Genomic DNA, 18,179 nt, shown 5'->3' on the forward strand with positions numbered 1-18,179 from the left:
CACGAGCACTTTGTTTACTGTGCTCCCTTTCGGTTTCACCAGTGCCCCTTGGGTATTCACAAAGGTGATGGCGGTGGTGGCTGTACATTTGCGCAGGTCAGGGATTTCAGTCTTCCTCTACCTCGCGATTGGCTGTTGAAGGCTCCCACGTCCCAGGCTCTCATCACCCATCTCCAGGCGACGGCGAACCTCCTGCACTCGCTGGGGTTCTCTATCAATGTGCCGTAGTCACACCTGAATCCCCTCTCAGAGTTCTCTTTTATCGGAGCTGTTCTGGACACAGTGCACTATCGGGCCTATCCTCCCGAGCAGCAAGTCCAGGATTTTCAGGTTATGATACTGATGTTTCGGCCTCTATCCTGGATTTCGGTGAGACAGACTCTGAGGCTGCAGGGACTCATGGTCTCCTGCATCCTATTGGCCAAGCATGCCAGATGGCATATGAAGGCTCTGCAGTGGGACCTGAAGTTCCAAGGAGCACAACATTAGGGGAATCTTACCAACGTGGTTCAGATCTCGGAGGGAACTGCAAAGGATCTGCAGTGGTGGTTAGTGAACTGCGATTGGGTCAAAGACAGCCTCCTTCCCCTTCCCCAGCCAGGTCTCACAGTAGTGACAGATGCAGCACTTCTGAGATGGGGTGGCCATCTGGGAGAGGTGGAGATCAGAGGTCACCGGTGTCCGGCGGAATCCGGGCTCCATATCAACTTGTTGGAGCTTTGGGCGATCCGCCTAGCATTAAAAGCATTTCTTCCTTTTGTGAAAGGGAAGGTTGTGCAGGTGTTCATATACAACACCACCGCAATGTGGTACTGCAACAAGCAGGGCTGGGTGGGGTCGTGGACCCTTTGTCAAGAGGCTCTGCTTGTCTGGACATGGCTGGAACAGCAGGGCATAACCCTGGTGCTTCAACACCTGGCAGGTTCTCTGAACGCCAGGGCGGACAAGCTCAGCCGAAAATGCTTAGCTGATCACAAATAGTATCTCCATCCGAAGGTGGCGAAAGGACTCTTTCAGCAGTGGAGTAAGCCTTGGTTAGATCTGTTCTCCTCCGTAGAGAACACGCAATGTCAGCAGTTTTTCACGTTGGAGTTTCCAAGAGGACTATTGCTAAGCGACACTTTTTGTTGCGAGTGGAGTTCAGGCCTCCTGTACGCCTTTCCGCCCATACCACTTCTGCCCAGAGTTCTCAAGAAAATCAAAAACGGCCGGGCCCAAGTAATCCTAGTGGCTCTGGATTGGGCACGGAGAGTCTTGTATGCAGAGCTTCTCAAAATGAGCATCAGTCCTCCAATTAGGTTGCCTCTTCGGGAGGATCTTCTGTCGCAGCAGGAGTGGGAAGGTTCTTCACCCGAACCTGTCAACTTTGCGGCTTCATGCGCGGAGGTTGAGCGGCAACAGTTGATGGTTTATGACCTGCCTTCCGAAGTCTGTGATGGCATTCTGGCAGGTAGGCGTGCCTCTACTAATTCGATTTACGCCTGTCGATGGAAACGTTTTGTTTCATATTGTAGAGAGGTCTATTGATCCTCTTTCTTCTTCTCTTTCTAATATCCTTTTGTTTATTTTATCTCTTGCACAACAGGGTTCCTCTTTAGGAATCCTTAAGGACTATCTTGCTGCCTTATCGGCTTTTCTACGTTTGCCCAATCAACCAACTTTGTTTGAATCTCCCATTGTACAGAGATTCTTAAAAGGGCTTGTACATATGTTTCCAACTGTGCCTTTTGTGATGCCCCAGTGGGACCTTAATTTAGTACTCACTTTTCTAATGTGTTCTCCTTTTGAGCCCTTACATAACTGTCCTCTCCGGCTGCTCGCTATTTAAACAGCCTCTTTGGTGGCAATTACATCTGCCAGGAGAGTGAGTGAGCTGCAGGCTTTATCTTCAAAACCACCGTATCCCACAATATATCCTGACATGGTAGTATTAAGAATTCATGCCTCTTTCCTCCCCAAGGTGGTGACCCCTTTCCATCTGGGTCAAAATATCACCCTACCCACCTTATTTGCACCACCACATCCCTCTAAGGAAGAGGAGCGTCTCCACCAGCTGGACCCAAAAAGAGCCTTATCGTTCTACCTTGACTACACAAAAGAGTTCCGGTTGGACGACCAACTCTTTATGGGGTACGTTGGTGCAAAGAAGGGCCGGGCAGTACAGAAATGGTCCATTTCATGCTGGGTCGTTCTCTGTATGAAGATCTGCTACGCATTAGCCAAGAAGCAGCCTCCAGAGGGCTTGAGGACACAGTCTACTAAAGGAAAAGCTGCTACCAGTGCGTTAGCTTGTTGTGTGCCGTTGCTTGACATCTGCCAAGCCGCAACATGGGCTTCCTTGCACACGTTTGCGAGACACTACTGCCTGGATAGCCAAGTGAGAAGGGAGGGGCATTTTGCCCGCTCTGTCCTGCAGGACTTCCTAGTATAAAATATATTCTTCAGACCCACCGCCTGGGATTATAGCTTGGGTATCTATTCTAAGGTAAGGAATCTGCAGCTAGAAGTCTCTATCAGATGAACAAGTTACTTACCTTCGGTAACAAATTATCTAGTAGAGACTCTATCTAACTGCAGATTCCTTACATCCACCCAAGCCTCCCCGCTCTGTGGATATTTATATTCATATATATATTTATGTATATATGTTTTTGGCATTTTTGCCTTTCTTAAAGGCATGTAAAAATGTTTCGTCTAACAGTCAAATGAAAAAGCTTAACTACATAATGCTAGTTCTTCCATGACTCTGCCCTTCTGGCGTGGAAAGTTGTGGGAAAAGAACTGACATACGCGCGCTGAGGTGGCGTCTATATAGACAACCGTGACTTCATAGACGGCACCAACGATGCTGACTACACCACGCTGAGCCGAACGACTGAGGCGGATGCGAAAGACGTCTCCCATCTGCGCACACAGGGTACTGCTCAGCAGAAAAATTCCAGATTCGAAGCTGATGCCATGGAATTCTAAGGTAAGGAATCTGCAGCTAGATAGTCTCTACCAGATAATTTGTTACCGAAGGTAAGTAACTTGTTCTTCCAAAAGCATCATTTTCTATTTGAATTTTAATTCCTGTTTTAAATTTAGTCTAATTCCGTTCAGTAGTTTTCAAGAAATTAGTCAATTTGCCATGTTCTGATTGACCATCACAGAAACATTTCTGTTGTGGTCAGCTCTTTTTGGGGTGTAAGACAATGGGCATAAGTGGGCAGGATAAAACTTTTGTGAGCCCCAGCCCAAGGAGGATGGGCCCCAAAGGGGACCCACAGTAGTAAAATATCAGTAAAAAAAAGATTTTTATTATAAGACTAACAAATCCTGTGGTATATTGGCTAATCACAGGCTTCCCTTACTATTGACTCTCCTGTGACTCAACACATTAAAATCCAGTTTAAGATTTGTAAATCTTGCAAAAGATTAAAAAGAGCAACTATTAAATTAAGAACACTAAATGCAGTGGTAGTCCAATGGTCATAAGTGGAGGTTGCCTCACACTTTTGGGTGGGAGTAGGGCCTGGTTAAAGTCCTGGTCCTACGTCTCCCCTCCCCCCCCCCCAAGAGCACATGGCCCAAGTGGGAGCTGGCCACCTGAAGGGACCAAACCTGCATTGTCTTGGCTTCCCATGCAGAGTTGTTGCAGGATCTAGACGGAGACCCGGCCTGCAGCCAATCCTGTTGTGTACAGCCAAAGAACATGCAGATTAGAAATTGGCTGCCCGTGGAGAGTTGGTTATGGAGACTGGCCAGAGGCAAGGTCCTGCGCTCAACCCACTGCAAGCAGCTCAAGTTTGTGTCAGCAGGGGTTGCCTGCTTACAGAAGGTTGGGTGCAGGTCCTGGCCAGAGACCAGGTCCTGCCATAAACCACCCCTGGGTGAAGGGCTCAAGGCAGTGTGCTAGGGGTGTTTGCAACCCCCCCGGATTTGGGCACAGTGGCTGACCAGAGGAAAGGTCTTGCAGCCAAACCGGCTGCACACGTCTGGAGGCTGTGAGCAGTGAGGTTTGGCAGTCAGCAGTTGGTTTTCCGCAGGGCCTGGTTGAAGACCAGGATCTAAGGCAATCTCTCGATGTACATGGTCATAGCCCATTTGCTGAGGGTGTTACCTGCCCAGAGGGTTGGGTATGCTTCATAAACAATGCCCTTCTGCACATTCAAAGGCTGTGAACTGTTGGTATTCTTCCCCTGTGGAGAAGTGGATACAGGGATACAGGGACCGGCTGAAGGAGGTCAGGTCCTTTGTATAACTCTGCTGCACACAACTCTGATTAGTGGGACTTAGGTGCAGGGCCTAGACAGAGGCCATGACCTGCTGCTAACCTTCGCTGTGTACAGCTGAATCCCATGCTCTACACAATGGAAGTTGGTTATAGAGCCTGACTTGAGGCCAGGTCCTGTGATCAACCCCACAAACGTGCAGTGACTAAGGCTGCACACAAGGGGTGTTGGCCTCCAACGATGAGTTCCTTGGATAACCATGCTGCACACTGCCAAAAGCTATGTGCTGTGGATGTTGGATGCCTGTTTAGGGTTGGGTGTAGGGCCTGGCTGGAAGCCAAGCCCGTGGCCAACCCTTTGTGCATGGTTAAAGGCATTGCACAGCTGAGGGTGGCTGCCCATAGAGTATTAAAATAAAGTAACTCTCGGTTGTTGTATATGTTTAAAAAACAATAAAAGTCCTAAAAAAAAACTAAGCTGAAGGTTGGAGTGAACTTATGGTTATTGTTGGTTATATACGTCATAATGTGTTTAAAAAACACTTTAGAAAGTGATATAAAAATGGTCAAAGTGACATTATGGTAACACATTCAAACCAATGAAATATGCTTTGTTAGGATTAGGAACACAATCCATACCTCGCACATCAAATGCAATGCATGTGAATGCACAGCATTTATGCCAATAAATAACACTTAATAGCAAAATGTAATTAAATAACAGAGTCAGACTCCTGCATGAGTGAATGCTCTGATTGACTAGAAACAACATGAGAATAATGTTGCTGTCAGCCATTACTCGACTCTGGGTCCTATTCCCCTGTCTTAAGTGTTAAATTAAAAAATCTAAGGGGGCAGGGTAGGGATACCCTCTGTCCCTAGACCCCATGGCAAGGGGCCCAGAGGGACTTGCCGGTTCCAAAACCAAAAACAAAATCAGCCTATTTTGCCCTAATCCTGCAGGATTTATGCAGGATTGGGGGAAAAAAAAAAAAAAAGGAAATGGCGCCTGGGCTGCATTGTTCATTATGGGCTCTGGGGAAGTCCACCCCTGGGTTTGTATTCAATAAGGGGGGCCGGCATGACTGTTTCCCAGAGCCGTTAAAGGCCCCTGGGAACCGAAATTTGTCTAAAAGATGGTGTTGGGGGGGTGCCCGCCCACAGCCTTTACAAGGCCCTGGGTACCCCAGGGCCACTATTGACATTTTAATCGGACGGGGGGGAGGCCTGCCGCTCCAAGCCTTCTATGGCCCCAGGAACTCCATCCCCTGGGGCCGGCTCACTAGCTGTGTTCAGGGTATCCCACCCCTAGGACACAGCAGTTTCCCTGCCTGCACCCTTTGTTTGCTCCTGCCTGAAGGGAACATTTTTGAACCCCCATGTGAAAGTGAACACAGTCTGATCCGTTAGGGCGGGAATCACTCTTCTTAATTATCACATTGGGACCTGGGGGATGGAGCCTTGAGTATGTGGTACCTAAGGCCTAATAAGGCTCAGCGAGCGGGCCTCTTTAAAAAACATAGGCCCTAGCCTGGGGGAAGTGGTCCCAAGAGCCAAGGTTGGCCCTAATCTTTAAAAAAAAAAAAAAGGCCGGGGGGGGGGGGGGGAGGTTAGGCTCCCCAAGGCCTAATAAAGCTGGTGGTAAAGGGGCGCTTGCCCGCCTTCCCCTTTAAAAATCATAAGGCCCTGGGGAAAGTAAAATATTACTTTATATTAAAAAGAACAAAACTTGAAATTCACAAAAAAAAAAAAAACAAGAATAAAGTAACGTTATACTTGGGTAACTGTCAGCAGCAACATTAAAATTTTAAACTATAAAAACCACAAAAAAAAACACAGAAATTTGCCATTTTTTGCCAGAGCTAACTATAATTTGCGCCCCTGCCGTGCACTGTTTATGTCCTCACATATTGCTTCACTCATGACATGTTCTATGACATCACAGATGACAACTCAAATGACATCATTGGTGACATCATCCAAGCTTCTTTTGACACATTGCTCTATATATGGTTATAACATTAAAGCTATGAAATTAAGTACAAAACAGTTCAGAATAGTATGAAGCTACATTACTGCTATAATACATACAACCCCCATTGGTAAAGCAAGTTTGTGTTATGAGCATCATTGACCCTATTCCATACACTTCATGGGTAGCCGAGTTCATGTTGAATGTGAACCACAGGTGAAGGGGTAACCTATAATGTATATGATGTTCAATCTGTATACAACTATTCAGGGAAAACCGAGTTCTTCCAACTATCCAAGCCCTGTTACGTAACTGATACCCTACTGCGGACCGTCTTTAACTGTATCAAAACCTTGGCAGACATTGGACCTCCTTTGAGAAATGAAGTGGGTATGAGCAGAAAAGTGGGTACTGTTAACACTGTTTACTCTGTGGAGAGCGTTTACTCTGCATACATACAAAAGTTTAAATTAGGAAAGTGGGAGATTTTGTAAAACAAATTGGGAGAAATCATTTTCCCCATTGATTTCTATTGAAGCAGAGGCAATTTCAGAGACAGCCAAAATAAAGTATTTTTTTGTTTTCACCTAAATTGTGTCGATTGGCATGTATGCTTTGTACCTCATTGTTTGCGGACAGTGAAACTCTCAAGAGAAATACACCACAGAGTATTGAAAAGTATCTACAAAGAACAGTGTACACTCTATGCAAAACCTGTCCAAAGAGCCTCTAGTTACTTAAAATAACCAAGGTCTGAAGGTGCTAAAGATCATTCTACTGCCAGCCTTCATACTGTGGTGAATAATTCACAGATAACCCATCTTCGGAAGTAAAACAAGCACATGTACTTAGGTTAGTACCTGCTGCACACAACCCATGATATGTAGAAATTGTCATGCTGAGACATTTCTGTCTAATAACTCAAAATTCAAGGCTGCTTACAATACTTAATATGTTTTACAAATAATGTTGGCCCTGATGGAATCATGCTGAACCAAAGCCATCAAATGTCACCTGAACACAGTCTCCAGCACAAAGATTTATAACATGTTCAGTACCTGTACGCACAAAATGCATTAGGAGCAGATACATTTTGTGAAAACTTAAACCCATTAGTTGGACACAGGCACTACAAAATTAGATAGAAAAGTAATATGGTAGTTACCTGCCAGTATGTAAAAAATAAAATAAATAAAAAATACAAAACTAGCAGACTGGTGAATGATGTCATCAGTGATGCCATTAGTGATATCAGTGATGTAATTTGAGATATCATAAATGATGCCTTAGAACAAGTCATGAGTGATGTAATATGTGAGGAAATAAGCAGTGCATAGCGGATGCACAAGTTTTAATCCGCTCTGACAACTATAACTGGTGAATATCTCTGTGTTTTTTTTAAAAATATATATTTCTTTTTTTTCCAGTTGTCACAACATTGTCCCTGCAACTAAACCCTCCATGAGCACCCAACCCAGTGTCATGCATGCCCTTTTACTGCGCGGCAAGGGTTGGCCACAGGGCCTGGTTTGCAGCCAGGCCCTGTGGCCAATCCTGCATGAGCAACCAACCCCACAACGCTGCCAGGCCCTGCAGCCAATGCACCATAGGGCCCCCCCTCCCTGCCCGATTTGGCCCTGGGACCGAACTTCCCCAGGGCCCGCCCAATTATCAAAAGAAAGAGGGGAGTCTCATAGCCTCACTCCTCTGGCCAGTTTTGGCCCTGGGGACCCCATTATCTGGGGCCAGGCTGATTATTAGACTAGGACCCTCCCTGGGACCCCATTTCCCAGGGCCCAGACAATGATTAAAAGGTGAGTGTGTGATGGAACCCCCCTCCCCAGGATGATTTTCGCTCCAGGGACCCCATCCCCAGGGGCCTGGTCAATTATCATTAGAGGAGGGAGGCTGTATGCCCCCAGCCCGGGCAGATTTTGGCCCCGGGGACTCCATCCTCCAGGGCCTGGCTTTTTGTCTGGGTGCCCTGGCCCCACCCAGGATACCCAATGTGCGTTGATTGTGACTGGGGGGGGGGGGGCTGAATTCCCCTGCAGTTTCAGCTGTCTCCCCACCTCCTGCACGAGCCCCCCACCCAACTCAGGCAGCTGCAAGAAATAGTTTCCTGCGTGCGGGAGCAATCCTTTAACGTGTTTCCCTGCCCGCATGACAGCAGCCAGGAAAACAGATGAAAATTCTGCTCCCAGCGAGTGGAAGCAGTTTTGCAGTTCCCACTTGCTGGGAGCAAAGTTAGTGTTTGCTCTCACTTGGCGGAGCTCCTGCCAAGTGAAAGCAAACAGCCATCTTCTGAGGGTGGGCACCTCAGCTGACACTACAAGCCGGCCCTGGTGGGTGGCGTGTCCAGGGCTATTAATGTCTCAGGGGGATGAGAAGGGGGGGGGTGCCCGGGGCGCGGTGCCCTCTAATTTGCACGGGCCGTTCTCAGGGAGGTCGTGGATCCCTGTGGCTGTTTATGGCCCGGAAAGGGGGGGGCACAATTTTACATTTGCCCTGGAGAGGTGGTGGTCCCCGGGCATGTTGATGTCCCAGGAAGGGGATCTGCGTGGCCCCTCTCCATTTTTAAAATAAAGCCCTCGGGAGGTGGTAGTTCCTTCGGCTGATAACTCAATTGAGGTGGGTCTATGTGCCCCCCCTCCAATATTTTAGAAAAGCCCGAGGAGGTGGTGGCCCCCAGGGCTCGTAAGAGCCCAATGTAGGAGGGTCCACGCTGCTCCCCTCCATTTTTAAAGTAAAGCCCTTTGGAGGAAGTGATCCCTGGGGCTTATAAGAGCCCAGTGGAGGGGGCGGTCTGCGTGGCCCCCCCTCAATATTTTAATAAAGCCCTGGGGATGTAGTGGTCCCCGGGGCTCAAGGAAGCCCTAGGAAGGAGGGCTTTGTTCACCCCTCCTTTTTTTTTTTTTATTTAAAAAATTTAATTACTGGCCCACCCAGGGTCTAAATTGTGAACAGACACGAGACCATGCTTGTTTGTTTTTTTGTTGTTGTTTTTCTTTTTAATTTTCACACAAATTCACAGATCTGCTGTGATTTTTGCTGCAGAGCTTTTTTAAAACTGCATTTTGATCCAGCGGGGTCCCTGAGGGACCGCAGTACTAGACCTAGGGGGTAAGGGTATTCCTACACTGCTGCCTTTTCTTTTTCTCTAATCTTTTTGTTTGGACTCCGCTGAGCTAGGGTCCCAAAATGGCTGCCAGATCTTCCTGGTTGAAGAGCTGGAAGACAGTCAGATCTCTGCACAAGATCGGATGGATTTGTGAAGGGTTCGAGTCTCTAGATATACAAATGTATTTTTCTTTTAATATCTCAAAAACTAATGATCGGATTTACACCAAACCACAAAAAAGGCTCTTTCTGGACCAAGAGCTAGCACAGAATCACCAAATTTAGCAAAAGACCTGCAGGTCATAATCACACTGCCAAACGCACACAAGATCACTGAATACATTTCTTCATGGTCCACAACGCACTTTGTACTGTAGAACATTTACCCAAGGAGTCAGAAAGAACTCCTATTTTGTGCAGAACTGTGGACTCTTGTTGGATAAAAGGGCAGGTGAGGTTATTTTGTGGCAGAGTCACTCTCACAGCTACTAACACACCCACACAGACACTCATGCATCCACTCACAGACCCACAAAAACATTCACACACCCTCTCACAGGCCCACTCAGACTGTCACACACCCTCTCACAGACCCACGTAGACATTCATGCATCCACTCACAGAAACACTCACACCCAGACTTAAACTCATACCTACTCTCACACCCAGACACTCTCACATCCACATAGATGCTCTCACACCCACTCTCGCATCCAGAGAAACCCTCTCACACTGATTCTCACACCCATAGAGACATGCCCTGCGGCCAATCCTCATGCAGGTTTGGGTGGTTTTAACTATAACTCGCGTCCTAAGGTTACTATAACTCGCACCCTCATCATGCACTGGTAATTACTTCAGATATTACAGCACTTCCAGATATAACAGCATTTATGACAACTTGTATGGCATCATCGAGAATATTAAAGAAGCATTACCAGTCAAGTTATTGAAGAAAAAATTGTGCATGGCAGGGGCACAAGTTATAGTTAATTGAAAACTCTATAACTGCCGAATTTCTATGGTTTTGTGCAAGTAAATTCAGAACCTAACTATACCCTTTGGTTTTTTAAGTGAATATAAATCATATGTATATGTATGTTTATATATATACGTGTGTTTATATATGTGCATGTATTATCTATTATATTAAAACATGCATATCTATCTAAGCCTGTTTACTGCCCACGCAAAAGTCTTTGAAGTTGCCTTGCAGCCTCACTCCATAAAAACAGCAGTATACAGATTGCACATTCTTCTAACCTTGACACTGATTTCACATTACATGTTGCTTTCTTGTAACTCCTCCATCAGTCAGAATCTGATATCACTTTATTCGGCTGCAAGCAGCCACAAAAGCATACAAAAGATGTACAATAACAATAAAATGCATACAGCAGCATAAAATTACTTTTTATAAACCATACAAGTAAGATGCATCAAATCATCAATGTTTAAATAAAAGACCAACAGTCTAAATGAAACAGGCTGCAATAAACAGAATTCTAAAAGCATTGACTTCCTAGAGCGAATTGCAGCTTTAAGAAATTAGGTCACATCACTGCACGTTTCATCATCTGGTAGTGCTAGCAAAAAAAGGTAGACTTGGATACAGACCCAAAAATTCCTTAGCCTTAAAAAGGATAAAATATTTTTTTTAGTATAAAGTCTTTTGAAATCACAAAAAAACAAGAAATGTAACATGGTTTGTCTATATAAGGGCAATCTCTAGAGTCGAGCTGGGCTTGGTATCCGGCTGGGAAGCAAATAAAGTATTTGACTGTACCAGCCAGAAAACTGAGCAATAAAAATCTTTCCCAGCTCTGTTGGTATACTGCAAGTAATTCGAAGAAATGGCCCTGGGATTGAGAGATAAATGATACTTAAAGCTTTGGCTTTCTGCCTTCATCCTCTCTTCCTTAGCTCACTCTAACAATAAAGCTTTCACTTGTTTTGTAACATTAACTGATCCCGGCATTCTATCAAAAAACATATCACCCAATCCTATGGCTTCAAATTATTTTTTAACTTAGCTATCCAGGGGATCTAGAGAACCTTATCACAAGCCAGAGAGTCTCTGACTATTTCTCTAGTTAACTGTGCTTCTTCTGACCTCTAAATAGGTAGCCACAAAAGAATTGGTTGACTATGAATTAAATCGCTCAAAAACTCTAAGCCTAATTCATTGTGACAAATATAACTAGAAATTGACAAGCTGACAAGACACTCCTACAAAATCGATTTTCCCTCCCTTTTGAGGGTATTTGACTCACCCAGACCCATATGCCGGCCCATAAGTTGCTATTGGGAGACATTGTGCGGAACATATTTGCAAAAGAGGTGTAAGGCCTCTCTCTCTCCCTTGGGTGATGGGATACTAAGCAAAGACTCAGCGGCCCTGGAGATATTCATCCTGCCTTGCGCAAACCATGTTCCAGACAAACTAAATGTGACCCCCAGATAGGAGAAAGAACTAGTACTTTTTAGTACTTCATTACCTACCACAATAGTTAAAGGTCATGGGCGCTTTGGGCCACAGGTCATTATAAAAGACTTATTAAAATGAGTTAGTAAATTGAGCCTGGTCATAAAATTAGCAAAAGAGTGCACTGGATGACGCAAGGCTTTAGGGGTGCGGGCGATTAACACTATGTCATCCATGTAAAGTAATGCAGGCAGGGGGCTACCATTCACCATTGGAACATCTGGGGTGCACCTACTAAGCTCCCTGTTGACATCATGGATATACAAAATAAAAAGGAGTGGGACTAATACGCACTCCTGACCAATACTAAATTCATCAGAAAGTTCTCCTTACTTCCAGAACCTGACTCTGCCCTGAATGTCCATGTGCAAGGAGACTAACAGGTGAACTAAGGATGGGTCCATTTGCAAATTTATAAGAGTTTGCGACAACTTAGCCGGATTAACACAGCCAAAGGCCATTCTCAGATCCATAAAAACTAAAAACAGTCCCGACTGTTTGGCTACTGTGTATTTCCCGATGATCAGGTCTAGGTTGAGGCATTAATCAATTGTCCCTATACCACTTTGGAAACCGTATTAGCATTTGTTTAACACATAATTTTCGCTGACCCATTCAACTACTCTGTCATACAGGACTCTACGCAGAATTTTAGTTGGTATATCTAAAAGGGGAATCTGACTGTAAAATTTAGGCTCCCCTATTATCCTTTTTTTAAATTTTTTTTTAAAAGGGACAATAACTGAGAAAGCCCAGGAACGGGGGATTGATGACTAATTCAGACTGTTATAAATGTTCATCAACAATGGGGCCCAGAGGTCCATATTGCAATTAATAATGCCAATTTGGACACCCTCCGGCTTGGACGCTTTCCCACCCGTACTCTCATGGATAGCAACCTTCGCTTCCTGTAATGAGAGAAATGGAAAAGATGGAGCGCCCCTGGGCCATAACTGTAGGCGCACCAGGCTGGCGACCGAATACATTTTTGCCAAATGTGCCACCCAATCCTTCATATTTATTTGATAGCTAATTAAAGATCCGCCTTGATCTAAACAACGCATACACAAGATAGCCTTCCAAAAAGTCTTGCTGCCCTTATTGTAAGCAGTCTCGCCTAGAAGGGACCACTGCTAGGAGATAACTTCTTTCCTAGTTAGTTTATAGGCATTACAGTGAAAGGCCACCAGGCTATAATCACTGGGCTGTATATTTAATGCCTTAAGAAGGAGTCGGTTTGACTGTGAAGATTCCTTGCCAAACCATCTGGGGAGCCTGAACTCTGCTCTAATGGGTTTAGAGAGACTAAGTCTTATCCTCTCACACGGAGCAACAAAGGAGGTTACAGTTGCCCACTGGCATCGTTCTCTTGAAGACAGTCCAGGACCGTCTGCAAGTTTGCAGCTATTATCCCATTGAGGAATTTGGACGGATTGGCAGCTTCTAACATCACGTAAGATTGTCAGGGGATGCAGTCAGATCTTCACAACCTAGCACCCCTAGCTCCCTGTGAGGTGCCTTCAGGGTTATTACAATTGGATTATGGTCCCCAAAATCAGTTGTAACAATTGCGCCATCCAGCAGCAATTTCCTCAAATTATGACAAATAAAAACATAGGGCCTGATTACGACTTCGGCAGAGGGTTAAACCATCCCAAATGTGACGGATATCCCGCCCGCCCTATTACGAGTTCCGTAGGATATAATGGACTCGTAATTCGGCGGGCGGGATATCCGTCACATTTGGGATGGATTAACCCTCTCCACCGAAGTTGTAATCAGGGCCATTGTCTTTAATTGAAGGTAGGTAGACCCTGTGTATCCTTGCCAAGCTCTTCCATAGCATTATACAGGTCAGCAGATGCAATTAAAGCCAATATTTATCTTCCCCTTTCATTTGGTTGACTAGCATCAGTTGAAACACCCCCTAACCCCTGACATGGCATCCTAAAATCACCTCCTAGACAAAGGTATAACTGCCGGCCCTGCTGTAATTTAACATCCTATGCTTTAAAAATACATTAAAATAAGGCCTGAAATTTTTGACTAGGCACACTCAAAAAAATCATTATTGTGAAAGTTAATCAAGAATAACATCAAAGCCCCCTCATACACAACAGCTGAAAATCAAAGCCCGGGGTACTGACAGCCTCTGCATGGCCACCCAGCAAAAGGCTCATCCAAATAGACAGACCACTGAGGTTCTACAGGATCTGGGTGAAATAGCGGGAAGACGAGAACACGTGAAGCCATCAAAATCTATCAAATTAGTTTCCCAGGTCTTCTGCAAAAGAACAGTATCATACATTTTGACACATTTTTGCCAATCTGGTATTAACAACCTAGTACGAAGACCCACAATGTTCCAGCTTTATATTTTCAGTCCGGTGGTCTTAGCAGTTGAGTTGAGTAAAATCTGGGGGTATTAAATCAGAGCGCTCTTGGGCTAGGCTGGAGGAACCAAACAAAGCATTAGCTGTACAATATGTTACATTCTGGATGTCTGCGCTATCAAAGTCTCCAGTGGTTCCAATGATTTTGTTCCCCTCTCCATCACTGAGAAAGTCTGTTTCCATGGTTTATCCTCCATCAGTCTAAAACCACCTTGTTTTTAATGCTACTTCATAAAACTATGAATGTTCAAGCTTTATACATGGTCGCATTTGTATTATTTTGTTTTTGCCATTGTTTTTGACAGCAGCATGTTTAGCAGTGAATTCCAGACTTAGCTAAAGTCGTTAAGAACCAGTTGCTAGCTCAAAGCTCAGTGGGAAAGTATTCTACCTGAGAATTAATTGTTGAATAGTATTTGCTATTGATTTTATGACTGTGGTTAAATTGTACTCCACCTCTAGATCCCACCGCTGGGCCTTCTGCCTCCGATCAGAGCACCTGGTACCTGGATGAGTCCACCTTGAGTGACAATATAAAGAAAACACTGCACAAGTTTTGCGGCCCTTCTCCTGTTGTCTTCAGGTTATTCATTTTACTCCCAGTTGTCACATCTTTCTCTTCCTCCAAGCCGCAAATAAGGAGTATTTTTGAGACTATAATGTCTTCTTGTTTTAGCATTTGCCCCTAATTAAAAAGTGATTCAAGTATATCCTTTCTGTGAGCTGTACTGCAAATCCATTTATGGCCTTAATTTTACCTTCATTTTATTTTGTGATTTGTGTAGGCCCTGACACCACATTATTTTTCATGAATGATTGCTTGAACAGTTTGCTTCATATGTAATAGCATGCCAGTCTTAGATACCTATGGAGGTGTAATTTTGGCATAAAACATTTCATTACTTCTTATTTTTTTCTTATTACTTCTGTTTAGTTTTTTCCTACAGTGCAGTCAAAAATGTTTTATTCTTTTTTTCTTATGCAGCGATGTGAACTCAATGTACCTCTCTTCTACTGAACCACCAGCTGCTGCGGAGTGGGCATGTCTTCTACGTCCTCTGAGAGGAAGGGAACCTGAGGGAATCTGGAATCTGTTATCTATTGTACGGGAGATGTTTAAGCGAAGAGACAGTAATGCCACTCCTTTGTTAGAGATCCTGACTGAGCAATGTTTGACCTACGAGCAGGTACTTTAGAGTCTGTTTGAGGCCAGAGTGGATTTATACCTTCAACAAAAATGATAAGTTAGAGTCATGGATAATTAATTCTGTAGTTGTCCAGCTCTTTTATAGGCAAGGTATTTTGTCTTCTTTCCTAAGGATTTATTTTGAAACTGTAAACTAAGTTGTCTCTCCCATGTTTGACCTTTGCCCTATTTATTGTGTGAAATATTTGTAGTAGTTGATAGTAATGCATTACATTTTACCTCTTAAAGCTGCATTTATGCTGTCATTTGCCCGGCATGTTTTGTACAAGTTATCAATCTGAATCGGTGTTAGTTGTATGATATGAATTGGTTATATGTTGAATTGTCCTCCACAGAAGTCAAGCCTGCGTCTTATTAGTGGCATGCCAAAAACGAGCCCCACCACCCACCCTTAAACTTTGATTATAACTTCATAATGCCTTTGATTCTTTGTCACAATTAACTTTCTTGCCCCCCCTCTTCATCAATATCATATTGGACGTTTTGCTACTCCAGAAGCAGCCAAATTGCATGAAACTTAGAGGACCCTCCTCGTTGAGTTAATTTTGGAGACTGAATAAAATATGGTCTTGGTGGGGCAATTGTGGTGACAGGTTGTAGGTAGAATGAAGTTTCTTTTGTGACATGTAACCTTTTTGTGTTAATTTACAGAGGTAAAAACTAGACCACCTAACGTTTTGAATTTTTATGGTAGCTTGTTCGAGCAGTTAGGCTAAACTTGGAGAAGTGTAAAGCATTTGTTATCCTTACATTATTACTAAATGGAGACACACGCTCAAAAGAATAACTCGAGACCAATTCACAAAAATACTTCGATTTTTATATGAATATTAAGACCACGATCATCAAAATCAGGTAAGTACTTTTCAAGTTATGGATTTTTGAAGTTTTAATAAAGTGAAAAGTTCATATAAAATCAGGCAGTACTTTTACCAATGTCTCCTTTTGCAGGTATTTGGAGGTTGTCAGTGGGCACTGTGGACAAGTTGGAGAAGTTCAGGTCGCTCCCAGTTTTGGTGGGAGCAGCTGCAGAAAGTTGTTGGAGTTGATTCCAGGCTACTGCAGGGGACCACTTGGAAAAATGCTGTACAGATGGACTTAAAGGTAAGTCTGGCGGGTCCCCTTGGAGTGTCGAGGTTGCAAGGTTTGTGGCACTTCATTGTAGGCAAAAAGCAGATATGGAAGTAAGACATCCCACATCCTTCTGAGTTTTTCTGAGAGTCCTCCAGTCATGCCTTTTAGGGTCAGGTTAAACCATTAAACCAAGCTATTTGTTTGAGGATGGTATGGGGTAGTGGACTTATAAGTCACACCACAATCCTTCCACATGTGTTTTAAGTATGCAGACATGAAGTTTAAACCTTTGTCTGATACTACCTCTTTAGGGAACCCTACCCTGATAAAAAAAAAAAAATACCCAGGAGGGCTTTGCAACTGCAGGAGCAGAAATGGTTCTAATGGGGATAGCCTCAGGATATCTAGAGGCATGACCCACTACAACCAGAATGTATTGATGCCCTGATGGTATTTGTGGGTCAAGGGGGGCAACAATATCCACCCCTACTCTCTCAAAGGGATTCCCAACCACAGGCAGTTGCATTAATGGGGCCTTCAAGTGTCTTCCTGCTGTGCCACTGGCTTGGCAGGTACTGCAGGACTGACAAAAGTCCTTCAATGTTTTGTGACATTCCTGGCCAGTAGAAGTGGTTAACTAACCTACGCCAAGTTTTGTTTTGACTCACATGCCCAGCTAGGGGAATGCCATGAACTAGAGTGAGGAGAAACTCTCTGAACTTCTGGAGTACTACCACACTCCTGGTTGCACCACACTTGATGACTCTGGCATCATTGAACAGGAGTCCATCCTCCTAATAAACTCTGTGAGTACCACTGACATGTCATTGTTCTTCCTGTACAGTTTGCTGCCTCAGTCCTTCTAGAGTGGGACTGTTACTCTGCCCCTGGCACAGATCTTTCCCTTGAGGGCCCCTTGTGCCCAAGAGCTCTGGGTGGTAAGGACTAAGCTATGCAGGCTCAGTTCCCTCCAGGATGGGTGAGTCCACTTCCTGGGAAGAGGGGTTCAGATTTTGTATCTGATTTGAAGCTGCTTCCTCAGTCTTCTTTCCCTTTCTCTTGGGAAGCTGGTCCACTATTTCAGGATCCAGCATTTTCTCTCTGAAGTTTATTCTGTGTCGTAGTCTGGACACAGGCCCATTCTAGGATCCCAAGCATGGCTGCTTGGGTCTTCAGTTCTACTTTCAGCCAGGGGGAATGCTCCAGGTAATTTTCAAGCAGGCAATCCACTGGGATGGATCAGGACACAACTACTTGTTTTTGCCCTAATACTCACCTCGCTCCCCCTCCCCCCCCCCAACACACACACACACAATCTAGGGTACTGATTTGAATGGACCAAGTGCTGTTACCATGGTAACATTAGCTCCTGTGGCCCTCAGTGCTTCCACTTTTTCCCCATTAATCAAAGAGTGCTGCCTGTATTTTTGCATATTACGTGGCCATGCAGCAAAGGTTAATTCTGATCCTCCCTCAATGACTAATGTTGCATCTGTGGGATCACTGACATGGTCAGGCCACAGCTCTGATGCCATCTGGAGATTAGCAACTGCATTTACTGCAGGTTGGCTAGAGGCATTCTTTTTTTTTTTTTTTTTTTTTTAACAGCTAGTATTTCCAGTTTGGTGCTCCCTGTTTTTGCAATCATAGCACAAAGCCTTGGTGGGATCAAAGTTCCTTCCTTTGTACCCACCCCAAGTCTGTGAGGAGTCTCT

The 18,179-nt window shown here is 44.6% G+C and overlaps 1 protein-coding gene across 2 annotated transcripts in view; it reads left to right on the forward strand.

The window, feature by feature from the left end:
- Positions 1 to 18,179, forward strand: part of ZSWIM8 (zinc finger SWIM-type containing 8) — a 2,332,791-nt gene that overhangs the window by 495,815 nt on the left and 1,818,797 nt on the right. For both annotated transcript variants that reach the window (XM_069240531.1, XM_069240532.1), the window contains exons 7-8: positions 14,646 to 14,766; positions 15,169 to 15,370. In XM_069240531.1, coding sequence (XP_069096632.1) covers positions 14,646 to 14,766; positions 15,169 to 15,370 — 323 coding nt within the window. The remainder of the gene's footprint in view (positions 1 to 14,645; positions 14,767 to 15,168; positions 15,371 to 18,179) is intronic.

The sequence above is a fragment of the Pleurodeles waltl genome, chromosome 6 (assembly GCF_031143425.1).
Source record: "Pleurodeles waltl isolate 20211129_DDA chromosome 6, aPleWal1.hap1.20221129, whole genome shotgun sequence".
NCBI classification, from domain to species: Eukaryota; Metazoa; Chordata; class Amphibia; order Caudata; family Salamandridae; genus Pleurodeles; species Pleurodeles waltl.